The sequence below is a fragment of the Cydia amplana genome, chromosome 4, assembly GCF_948474715.1.
Source record: "Cydia amplana chromosome 4, ilCydAmpl1.1, whole genome shotgun sequence".
Lineage (NCBI taxonomy): Eukaryota > Metazoa > Arthropoda > Insecta > Lepidoptera > Tortricidae > Cydia > Cydia amplana.
The window spans coordinates 16,702,279-16,715,519 of NC_086072.1; the positions used below are offsets into that span (position 1 = coordinate 16,702,279).

General features: G+C 32.8%; 1 protein-coding gene across 2 annotated transcripts in view; it reads left to right on the forward strand.

The window, feature by feature from the left end:
• Positions 1–395: 395 nt before the first annotated feature.
• Positions 396–13,241, forward strand: part of LOC134647320 (mucin-2) — a 141,928-nt gene continuing 129,082 nt past the window's right edge. For both annotated transcript variants that reach the window (XM_063501624.1, XM_063501623.1), the window contains exon 1: positions 396–553. In XM_063501624.1, coding sequence (XP_063357694.1) covers positions 511–553 — 43 coding nt within the window. In that variant the 5' untranslated portion in view covers positions 396–510. The remainder of the gene's footprint in view (positions 554–13,241) is intronic.

Sequence of the window (13,241 nt, forward strand, 5' to 3'; positions counted from 1 at the left end):
GCTCTCTATTCTCTATTCTATTCTATTCTATTCGGTAGTTTCGGAGAAAATAGGCCGTGACAGAGGGATGGACAGACAGACACGCGAGTGATCCTATTAGGGTTCCGTTTTTTCCTTTTGAGGTACGGAACCCTAAAAAAGGATACATCCATATACCAATAAGACTGTGACAGATACTTTTGAACAAGAACTATAGAAATATCAGTCAGAATCCCCCTTAAATCCGCACACTTAGGTATATCAATTTGCAAAAAAAGTACTTCAGTAGTTTTTCACGTGCATGTTATTCATAGCTAAGTCTCAATATTTAAGGTCCAATTTTCAAAGTACTTTAAACAATGGCAATCAAACCGTATCAGTCCAATTCCCCCCTAAGTCCGTGACATTTCGCTTCCGCCCCACCGGCGCGCGCGCCGCGTACCGTCACTCGCGCGCCGAGCCCGCGCGCCATACCATGCGTCGGTCGTGAAGTGCAGTGAAAATTGTATACAGTAAAGTTTAGTGAACAAAATGATGCTCCCCGCTGTTGTGTTTGTACTCGCTGTCGCTTCAGGTAAATGTGCTTCGATATTATCGACGCGGTTGTAACGTGAGAAGCGAGCGTTCCGGAAAATTGGATTTTCTAGTGAGAAAATGTGATGTGATTTTATGAGATTTTCTGCGTATGTTATATTAATTATAGGTACTTGTAATGAGACTTATAATAATTATGTTTACTCTCAGGAAATTCGTAAATATAATTAATTTTATAGGTAGCTAAAAATACAATTTTTAAAGATAATGGCACAATCTTTAAAAAGTCAATTACAAGAAAAATTAAAACTAGTAAATGTAAGAATATATAGAGTAACCTACACTCCGCGGAACACTTAATCAAAATAGTTTTCACACATAAATGTAATATGCTTATGCTAATTATAATTTATTCAAATAACTACTCTACTACGCAAATAAATATGACATATTACTATTACTTCTAATCAATATTCATAACTTTCTTCTACTGATGTAAGTTTTCGTTTTCATAATATATTTAACACTCATCAATCAATTACCAATTAAAACAAACTTTGTTATTATAAATCAGTAAGCCCCATTAAATAAAAGAAAGAGTAAATCCACACTATCCACAGTTCAAAGATAATCATTAATTGAGCATAATCACTCACTTTCATTGCTAAGAACAATACTAACAAGATCTTACCAATAGTGCGGACCTCATTGAATGTTCTGGGAAAAACGTAGTTTTTACTCAGACACGTGGAGTGTTATTTTAATTAATAGGCCAAACTGATAATACACTCATTCAGTATATTATGTTATCCTAAAAAAATATGTCGCATATAAAAATATCTTTTTTGTAACTAATAATACACCAAGCCTTAAAAGAACCCAATTTCATTTAATCGCAATTTTGACACACTGGATAATTGAATCTAGTAATAGGTCAGCTAATCGACTTTTGTATACCAAAACCTAAACTGTCTAGTGTCTAGTTTACATAATTTAAGTAAATATTCTTGGTCAACAATATACCTCGTTTCCAAACGGTATCCTTAATTTAAAATTCGTACGTCGCAACTGGGCGTCGATGTTTTTTCGCAATCTCACTCTTTTGTTTTTACCGCATACGTCGTCGCGTGCGCAGCGAACGCGTCGGTGAAAATTAATCATGCCTTTTCCTTCTTGCGATACGTCGTGTTATGTGCCAGTTATTTGCTGGAATTGAGAATGTGTAATTTTTAATGGTTTACTGAAATATGACAGGGAAAACTAGACAGTCGTTTATTAAGGCAGTGTTATGGTCTAAATACATATTTTCTAGAAAAGCAAAATCTACCCTAAAAGTTCTACTTATCTACTACTACTAATAACTAAAATAACATTTCGAGAGCCATAATATAACACACCATATTCATACAAAGTCGAACATATCCCTATAAAACTATTATCATATCATATCTATAAAACTAGCATGTTTAAAAAATTTGACACGTTCAACATCTTTTTCAACTCGACAATGTAACACATTACATACCAAACATACAATAGCATAAATATTTCATCGCATTTTTCGCACCACAATAGAATAAGAGTAATACACGCAACCCGTAAAATAGCCACGATTTACAGACACAGTATTTGTCGAAAAACGACAAAAGGGGTTACTTCACACTATGCAACGATTGTCACGGTACTGTTATGCAAAGCAAGTAACCATTCAGTAAGGATGGTCGTATAGTCATGATAAACTTCGCGGTAGTGTGATTCGTGAGTGTAGTGAATAGGGATTTTCTGCATTATACTTTTTATTAACACATTTTATGCTAATAACGTGTGTAAGAATGCGCTTTTACGCTGTATGAAATCTGAATACTAATAGCTGAAGCAAAAAAAACTTTTTAACTTCGGCTGAGAGCTAATATTACATTTAGGTATGTAGTAATAAATCTAAATTTAATGCTCTGAGCTTACGTAAAGTCTATTTTTTTATTCAGTAGACTAAAATGACATTTCATATTATGAAATGTTATTTTATGTTCATATTATGAAATGTCATTTTAGTCTTTAGTTAATAAAAAATAGACTGTAGTAGGTATATCCTTTTTGTCTTGGATGATAAGAGTGACGGGTGTCAAATTTAAGTATTTTTTAGTAAAGTAATAAAGTATACTGAAATGACTTCTGCCATTCAAATCATGTAAGCAAAAACACAATTAATTATATTGAATAGACACCGATTATTTATTCACAAAAAACAACACTGCACCCTTTTTTGGCCAGTTGTGTAAAAAGTGACAGCTGTATTCAAGTAAATGTCGGTCAGTAGTGGACTAAAATTTATTTATTATACAAAAGGTATATAAAAATCATACAAAAATAACTTAAATATATCTAAATAATAAAATATTTTAATCTAAAAGACCTCCGCGAGTTGTACCGGGTGCAAAGGTGCCCATGACGCTTGCCGCGTTGCCACGTTGGATAGCGATGGCCAGCCTTTGCACCAGATACGAACCCGCATAATAGTATTCAAGTAGGTATTTTAAATTCTTAACATACCTTTATTTATCTTTATTTCAATTCAACATTTTTGTAATAATCCATTGTCTTTAAATAATACATAATAATTTGCGTTTATAAAACGTAATTCTTTCTTATAGGAATGCTATGCTGAGCATATCCATTCCAAACTACCTATTATTTATTCTTATATCCATGTAATTTCAGTAAGTCGGTGTTTATATTCTTTATATCAGTGCCAACTGTTGACTCGACCGCCACTTTCCACTCTTTACAAAAGCAGGAAATTTCTTGTTATGAGCTTAACATCAATTATGTTTAAGATTTTACTGCACTATAAGTACAATGTATTGAGTAAACATATTGTATACCTCTATAGAGGTAATATCTCTTTCGTTGCTTTAACGATATTGGTTAAGAATGAAACACGTGTGCAGTTTAAAGCTTTGAAACACAGTGTAGTAAATAATAATTTAAATATAATCAATAGGTACCTAATAAGTACTGGAAAAGTTGACTGTTTAAGATCTAAGAAAAATCACGTCCCATATATTTGTTTCGTGGTAATTGAAATATGTACATACTGTTACAAATATGTCCAAACAAAAAACAACAAAAACACAACAATTTTTTGTTGTGGTACCAATATATGGGACTTTTGACAACCAAAATTACCGCATTATGTACCGATCCTGTACATAACAACTCCATCTGCTGCATTGCATTGCATTTTAGCTGTTAAATTCTATGAAATATTCCCAGTTATGATATGATTATAAAGAGAGTTTTAGATAAAAAGCAAGGCTTTAATAATGAAATTTAATATCATACACTGCTGTGTCGCTTGCTATTGTTTCGTACATGACCGATAATTAGATAAATTATCAAACACAGATATATTTAGTTTAATAAACTTCGTAAAAGTTCTACCTACACAGTGTCTACAGATTATATTTCCATAGAAAATATTCCCATGACTAGCTCAAAGCATCTTACAAAACTGTCTCAGTTATTGAGCCGCATGTCGGCCAAGGTTCGTTGCAGTTGGGCTGATTAGGTATTCCACACGCCTGCGCCTAGGAACAAAGCGTCTAGGTCTCTTATGGAACTTAGGAATGTGCGGAATATGCAGTGCCTAATGTGCCTCTAAACAGTGCTTAGTGCTAAAGTACTAATTAGCCAAGTAAACTTCGCTTTAACGAGGTCCTTGGGTTAGTTGTAACACTCGTGACAGTGATGTTACTAGTGGAATTAAATATAACTCATATGTGACATTATCTATGAAAAGGGACCTTATTGTCGATGGCGCTTACGCCATTATTAACGATGCTCCGATATAAATACAATGCCGGGCGTTGCTGGGCGGCGTAAGCGCCATCGACAATAAGGTCCCTTTTCATAGATAATGCCCCATATTTTAATAAAATTATAAATATTATTTGGCTTAATATTACTCTAGATATGAATTACCTTTTTTTAAGATTAGCTTGATTATCTTTCGAACTGTTTATTAAAGTTAAGTAATAAATTTAGACACTTTCTACTACTAGACACAAACTTAAACTTACTTACGAGTGCATTTTTATACCCAATTACCCATAGTTTTCATTTTTCATATAACCCCGCCTTAACCAGTGCGTTTGAAAAACCCATGCCGCACAATAGTATAAATTCTGATACGATTTACCTATTTGCCGCAAAATTCTAACTCTTTCGTTTTCTTAACAAATCATAAAATTCAACAACATTACAATGAAATTGAATTTATCACTGGGTCAAGGTAGTAATAAAGCACGATTGATTTTGTCGCGTTGTGGTCAGATTAGTATAATTTGACGGGCAAACATGTAAATGGAAAATTATCACACCAAATTTACATTATAGTATGATCATAGAGAAATATAGTAAGACAAGAGTGCTCACTCCATACATTAGTTCAGACTATTAATTTCAGTGTCTACATCTAGCATCGAGTAGCGGAACTATCAGTACTGCTACATCTATTGTCAAGTAGCAGTCCGCTACTCGATGCTAGTAATAGTCTTTTTGGTACTAAAACTGATGTATGGAGTGAGGACTCTATGTATTTTTTTCTCTATAGTATGATGCAGAATCTATTTTATTTCGCACTAGGGATTAACAACATCCTTGTACATGTAAATGGTAGTCACGGTCATAAAGCTTCACGTTATTTCAATGTAATATCTTATTTTTATTCATAATATACCTAATACCGGTTGTATAATAATCTAAATAGATAGATAATATTTATTTCTCATTGAAAATTAACATGTTATTTTTCATAAAAATAATAGAAATTCACAAAAAGTTCGTTAGTTGTATACAGAAAATAAAATATACAATACAATAAAACACAAATACTCTTTATTGCACACCTCAATAATAACATACGTCTGAGATAAAAAAAACAGCTTGACTGGCTTACGGTGCAAACTCATTATTGGCAATAAAGCGATGCGTTTATTTCATAACTGTATTAATGCATAATTTCCGAAAAACCTAATTGCTTACACAATACGAACATAATCGATAATTTTGGTTTTGTCTTTCGCAACAAGGATTGTGTCATATAACGTTTACGTAGGTGTACCTACCTATTAGTATTAAGCCTTGATTTTAAATACCTACCTAATAATAAAATGACACTGGTAAATTCTATTGTTATAAACATATTCATATTATAAAAATAGGTTTAAAAAATGCAAAAAAAAACCTTTAAAAAACCTTTTGACTACTCGTAAACCTTGCATTTTGTGCACTGTCATGAAAGTGGTTCCTAAAACTGATCCACGACTATCGGTAATATTACTACCAACATACCTTACTATATCTGTCATCCTGAGATGCTATGAAAAGTCACGTGACTATTTCCATACATAATTTAAGTTTCGGTTGTCGTTTTCTATCAACGATTGTCATCTTGGCTAGACCCACAGAATGTATAATCGTATAATAAGTTTGCACTTTTTACTCGCTTGTTTTAAAGTCAGGGAAAAGCTGACAAAGCAAAGGTTGCTATACAAATGAAAATGAGAATGACACAACAAGAATCCAGTGAATACACACGAGTGACAAACACATTCAATTGTTTATCTGAAAATAAAAAAATCCGCGGGTCATCGTCTTTAACTTGCGCGGTTATGTAAGAGGTCAGAGTTTGCACAACTACTTCAGTGTTAGCTAATTTACTTATTTGCAAGGTGATCGAGTGTGGCAACGATAATATTTGTGGGGACTAGAGTCATTGTTTCAAAATATTGGCTTTGATTTTGGAGTAAGAACGCAAAATTTGCTAATTCAGTTGTTTTTATAGACTCTATCCAGCTTATTATACAGTTTTGCATTCGTTTATTAGTCATGTAATTTTTCATTTAAAACTTCTTTACTATTGTAGTTATCACGGTTAGGCTGTGAAATTCATATGCGAAGCTTTGGAAATAACCTATTTACATTTGTTTTAATATTTAAGCGTGCTATGCGAAAGGTGAAGAAAAAACTGATCTTATTTGTAATAACTGTATAAATAATCTAGTGTAGCTATAAAGTTGATAAAGTTTCCCAACCCTATATCTTTTATATGTAGATATGTAGGTATCTATTTTCATTAAAGAAGAGCGCTCCTTGACCTACCTCAACTGTCTAATATCTAATCTATTACTCAGATTATTAGTTACACTGTTGTTTACAAATCTATCAAATTATTTTTTAATAGGAACTAGAGTATTACGAAGTTCTGATAGGTATCACCAATACAATACGACTGCCAGTATCATGTTCCAAAATTGCTTCATTTGCATTTTTTTGTCGCAACAAAACGCAAACGCAGTCAACCGGGCGCACTAAACACATTGTTATGCACAAAGTTATAATTTTGATCGTTACATCACCTCACTTACATCGTCCGACGCAAACCGAGTCACGGAACATTTTTTACTTATTGTTTTTATTGTTGGCGAATCCGAGCGCGCTTTCACGGTCACGCGTACTTTCTTTGCATTATTCGTTGGCGGGTGTACTATTGGGCTCGTTAGTTTGACAATTGCGCAATTTTTAATTGATACTAAGTTTGTAAATGTAAGATGTCATTCGATTTAATAACAATAAGTAATAACCTTTATTCAACAATCGTTCTAAATACCTATAACTTTATAGCCAAATATCAAGAAAACAATCAACTTGGCACATGATCTAGTACCTATATGATATATATTTAATGAGTGTTCGACATCACAGTAGGCCCGATCTCCTTATCGTGTGGTCTTAGGTTTGACACACACCATATTTATAGAAAGCATTTACTACGCACTACTTATTTTTATTTATTTATTAGGCACTATTTACACTTATTTATTTCATATAAATAGATAAAATAATAAACAATATTTCTTATTCATTTTTCTTTATGACTTCTAACAATTCTAAAGAATTAGGTATGCGTTATGAGTACCTATCGAATTGCTGCTGATGGACGCCGCAACCACAGAAAAAAACGAAACTTCATAATTTTCCTGTTTACATATTTCTTAAAAGTAATTATCCATCTACCTAGTAGGTATTTAAGGTTACGTTTCAATATTGGCAGTGACATCATAAGGAAAAATATAATTACATATACATAATATTATATATAACCTATCACTATACGAAAATAGTTCTCACAAAGAGTCATTGCTCATTAGCGAGTGTTATGTGTATAAGCACACATAACACTCGCTAATGAGCAATGACTGCTTTGTTAAATGTTCACATCATCAGCTCTCTTGTGCCGATTATTTACACTTTATGAGAATTCTGATGTTAGAAACCATTAATTGTTTGATAGACATTACTTTTGTATAAATACTTGAAAATCATATTTAAATAGGTATTAGATTATTTTATTATGTTCGTCGGTTTTAGCCCTGATTAATCAAATAATCTAACGATATTTACATAGTAACGATTTCATAATAGTAGTTTATGTGACTGTACATAATGAAGGGCATTAAACACGAGTGTGGGTTTAAGAAACGAACGAAGTGAGTTTCTTAAAAGGATCACACGAGTGTTTTAATGCCTAATTATGTACAGTTACATACACTACTTTATCTACCCACATATCATAAGCCTTCATGATGCATTCAGGAGCCGCATATTATGACCGGCATCGCGGTGTTCAGGGCCACTAACAACAATTATTAGTAAAATAAAACAGAAAACAAATGCGAAAATGAAGAAATTGATTTAGAACAATAATAATTATTTACCTACAGTTTGGATGGTGCAATTATTATAATTCACTTGCCCAGCTCGGAGAGAAGTATGTTCCTTTGTATTGTTTCCTTGACTTAGCTGGTAATAAGTCATTTATAACGTTAGTTGCTTTGTCACGGATATCAGGAGGCGTTGCCGAAATATCTATATCATCTTGATCGCTCATTTTATGGTTTAAATTCAACAAATTGAACAATTTTATGCAACAAAACAAATTTTAACCTGTAATGGCAGTATTGAAAAGTTTTCTGGCAGCTGTCATAGTTTTTTTTTTTAATTCAGAGACAAACTAGAGTCGGCCCCAACTATCATATCGTTCGATATCTTACTTACGTGCGACATTTGTCAAATTTGTTTGAAAATTAACAATTCATTTCGAACTAAACGTCATCTCGACTGATATTAGAATAGAGGTCAAATCAAATTTCTTTGTTTTTCAAAGATGTTCGAAATTTGAATGCATAATATTATCGAAATCGATGTTATTATTTAGCAATAATAACATTGTTACAGATAAGAAATTGGTTCTAACAAAACAGTATATTTTTATGGTGGTCATAATGTGTGGTTCTTGGACGCATCATGGAGGGTTTATGATATTTGGGTAGATAAATATTTTTACCGTTATTATAGGTGAACCAGGATCTATTGAGGGTGCGCCATGTTGCGGAATTTCACTGGAACTAATTTTTTCATACTACACTGAATTGTCACCCTATACATGAGAATAACAGCGCCCTCTTGACAATTATCATATATTACTGGTCAGGCTATATATTAAAAGAGACCTTCAAAACTCTCAAGTAGTAAAATATTTGATAGGCATTTGGTACTTTTGTATAAATATGTACTAAGAAATATTAAAAAAAATGTGATTAGATAATGTATAAAATATATATGTATGCACAATTTATTTGCTTTGGTTATCAAATAATGTATTTACATACAAACGATTTGAAAAATATTTCTAACATTGTAATGTGATGTTGAGGCCTTCTAATCTACGTGTAAAAGTGATACTCACATTCGCTCAAACACGGCCGATTTGCCGCAACCTTTATGCAAAGTCAGCGAGAAATCGTCGCGCGCGCATTTCGTGTGTATCGGAGAAATGGCGGTAACTTTCGCATTTCTCGCCGGTTGCGCAATCACTCGAATTCTAATTATATCATATCACATAACGCACCGTTTTGCCGATCTGTGATGATGTGCTGACATTTTGAAGGGGAAATTACTTTTGCGCCGAGTAGTTCAAATAGTTCAGTTTTTTACTTAACCCGCGATGCAAATACAAAGGATTTAGTGAACATTAGATACCTATATCAGTATGCAGTAGCAGTTCCTAGATATTTAACTCGCCAGAGAGCGCTGGTATAATTTTTGGCATTAGAGTGTTTGTTCAGTGACCACATTATATTCACTGAAAACAGTGTTGGATGACCGCTTATAATATGCTGTAGGTACTCGTATGTAATAAAAAAGTTAAGTTTTTCAAAACACGACCGTTTTCCTTATTGGTTGACCTAAAATATTGCGTTGTTTTATCATCGAATTACCACTAGAGCGCTACCAAAAATCAATAATTGTATTTGATTCGATTTGAATCTCATTAAAAACGAATCGATGTAATAATCAGTATAAGTTTATACAAGTATTGAAGTGATGCAAAGAAAAAATTTAGGTTAACTATAAAACGCTTATAAACAACTTTGACCGCCTTTAACTTCCAAACAGTTTTAAAAAAGGAGGTAAGAGATTGTATGAAACATTTGCATATAACCCTCATAAACATAGGCTAATGGATACCTTTCACTGTCAGTGTCTTTTCCATCGAGATTTGAATACAGCTGTTGACTTTGTAATTTTGTTTTTACTATTTCTCAGATCAACTGTTTTATTTGATCCTAAATACGTGTATAAAAGCCATCTGTGAGGATTATTTATGACTCTTAAATTAATCAAAATGTATATACAATTAAATCCAATTACTATTGTCTTGAACTTGATAACAATTTTCTTGTATTAAAGCCGATAAAATAATACGGTTCTCTAATCTAATGCCAGTAGTAAATCATACTATGAGAATTAACATCCAAACTTACCTACCACATTGCCAATCAACCGATTCACTCGATTTATAAGCATCACCGACATTTAAAAAGCTTATTAGTCCCACCCACTAATAAATCTTGCCTCTACTCATATCGTTTAATGATAACCCTCCGTTTATAATATCATCAGTAATGGACTTTGGTGCTTTCAAAATTTCATTTTAAGCATTAGAAAGAAAGTTCACAGGCCGGCTGATTAATTTCGTTGCAGTTGCACGTTTGGATTAGTTGAAAGTGATACTCGTATCTACGCTTGGAATACATATTTACAAATAAGTTTTAGGTCAGTGGTCCAACCTAGTATTTTAAAAACGCTTTGTATTGAAGGTAATTCACCATAAATAATAAATTAAAAGAATCTTAACTTAAATAGATCAAGTTATGTGTCCAGAACCACTAAATAAGTTTCAGAGCAAATTCTCATCAAGAAAAATATAAGGTAAAAAGTTTTATCTTTCAGGCTCTTTTGTCATTCTGTACATAATACACATCAAAACATACTCGATATCTATCGCTTTGCAGAAACGAGAGTCACCCACACATACTCACTAATTATACGTTTATTACGTTTGTGTAACTATGTGTGTGTTTGCGCGCGTTTCTCCAATCCGACTGGTGGTTTAAGAAGGTTTCATCTGTTATGGTCAAAAGTATTATATTACACATGAATATGCACTACTTATTAAATTGTTTCGTCAAACGCAGATTATACAAAAAAGGTTGTGAAACGATAAATATTTTACCGGAAAACGACGTACCAACAAGAATTTTATCAATTATCATATTATTCATCCCTATTTTTTTTATTAAGGCTAAAACAATTTGTATTACATCTACATTTACTATTATATTATTATTTTTCCCATTGCCGATCATTCATAAACAAATTAAACGAAAATTGTAGTTACGACTTTGTATTTAGATTGAATGTAGTTTCTCCTAAATCGAATAGGTATATTCCTAAAACATCATTCCATGTATCCGTGAGGCGTTAATAGATATAAATAATGTGACAACAACATCATAACTTGATTACAGTCTCAGTCCGTTTTTCAACAATATATTAGTGTAAGAGAGATATACGAGTAGGTACATAGATTTATATGCTTTTTAAATCGGAATGTGCTCCGTGTCCAATATAAAATAGAATAATTAAATTGCTACCGTAGCACGCGTCGCACCGAAGATATATCTTGATCACCTTAAAACTGTCGAAGGCTTTCAACAAAATGGAATAAATAACTGGTTCCTCAGTTGCGGTTTTACTACGAATCGCATTCTAATATTTATTATATATTTAGTTATTTGTGTGTTAGTTGAAAATTCACACTTACCATTAGATCCGGTTTGACTTGTAATTTTACAGTATTAATCGTATCAATGAAATTTCTTACGCGTCATACTAAGTAACTCCTAAATATGAGCTACATTTCTGATGGTATAAGATTTAAAATCGATTATACCGGTAAGACATTTTGCAGATATGCCAGTCAACAATAGAATGGGAAAAGTTTTGATATAAAATCGTCAACTAGTCAGAAGTTGGCAACCTTTTTAATTAACACAAAAGTGGGTTACGTGGACCGAAAGCGAGTCTTCAATTAGACGTTGCACCGGGCATGTGCAAGCGATTGTGCTAAGTATTAGTCTTTGTTTCATTATCTCACGGCGTTACGAGTGTCTTCTCACAGACCCCTGTCTATGATTTAGCCAGTTGCAGTCAACCTTTTCCCATAAGAAATGTGGTCATCACTAACCAACTTATCTTGAACAGATTTCAACTAAAAATAAACCTATTGACAGCGTAGTAAGGACTATTACGTTGGCAGAAATATCGTGGTAGATTCAGCTCTGTCGTTAGAAGATTACGCTAGGATTTTATAGAAGGCATTGTTAGTCATCGAAGATTGTTAACATCTGTTTGCATGCATAATCTGTATCATTAATGACTTCTCACTATATAATATTTCTGGTGTGTCTCCGCCCACGCAATAGCCATGTAATTGACAGTAAATGCTATGCCATTCCCATAGTGCTTATTTATTTACAATATTTAAGAAACTTAAGTATAATTATTGTTGTTTTTGTTTCAGGTAATTTTTGCAATAACTTCAACATTCACTGATTCCAGTCTGCTTTCATTATTATCTGATGGGTTTTGAACATACTTAAGGTAACGTTCAAAGGACCGACAACACCAAAACTTGAGGTAGAAAATGACAGAGAATGATGCTTTAAAAATGCTACTTTGTTGCATCAACATTGTGTCAGCATATTTCATGTTTCGGAGGTGTCGATAAGTTTCATTTAATAAAAAAAATCAACCTTACGTTTGTCTTAGTTACATTACACTGTATACAATATACGAAGTTTAAAGAATCTGTCTATGTTCCTATGTAAAGTCAGCATCAAAAGGATCAGATTACGCGTGAAAAGTATATCTCTTTAATTACTTAACAAAACCAGTTATGTCTCTATATGTGACGTTTTCACTTTTCAATCAAAAGGTACCACATTGTCGGTTGTCGATAAGGTTGATTTCAAATTAAAGCTTTAAGGAAATAGCGCCTTATTGATAACCGACAATACCTAAATACCCTTTTGGGTGAGTAGCGCATACCTATGTAGCACAATAAAATTATACTATGAGTACTATGACAAATACTTTTGATTACGAACTGTGGATATTTATCTATATTTTTAAAAGTATTCCAAAGTGGCAGATACTTTTGGCGCGATGTTTCATCTGCTACTATTGATACTGACTGTACTTCTTGCTTACCGCAAGATTTTCTTATTTCTACGGGAAACTTTATAGGTACAATGACAAAG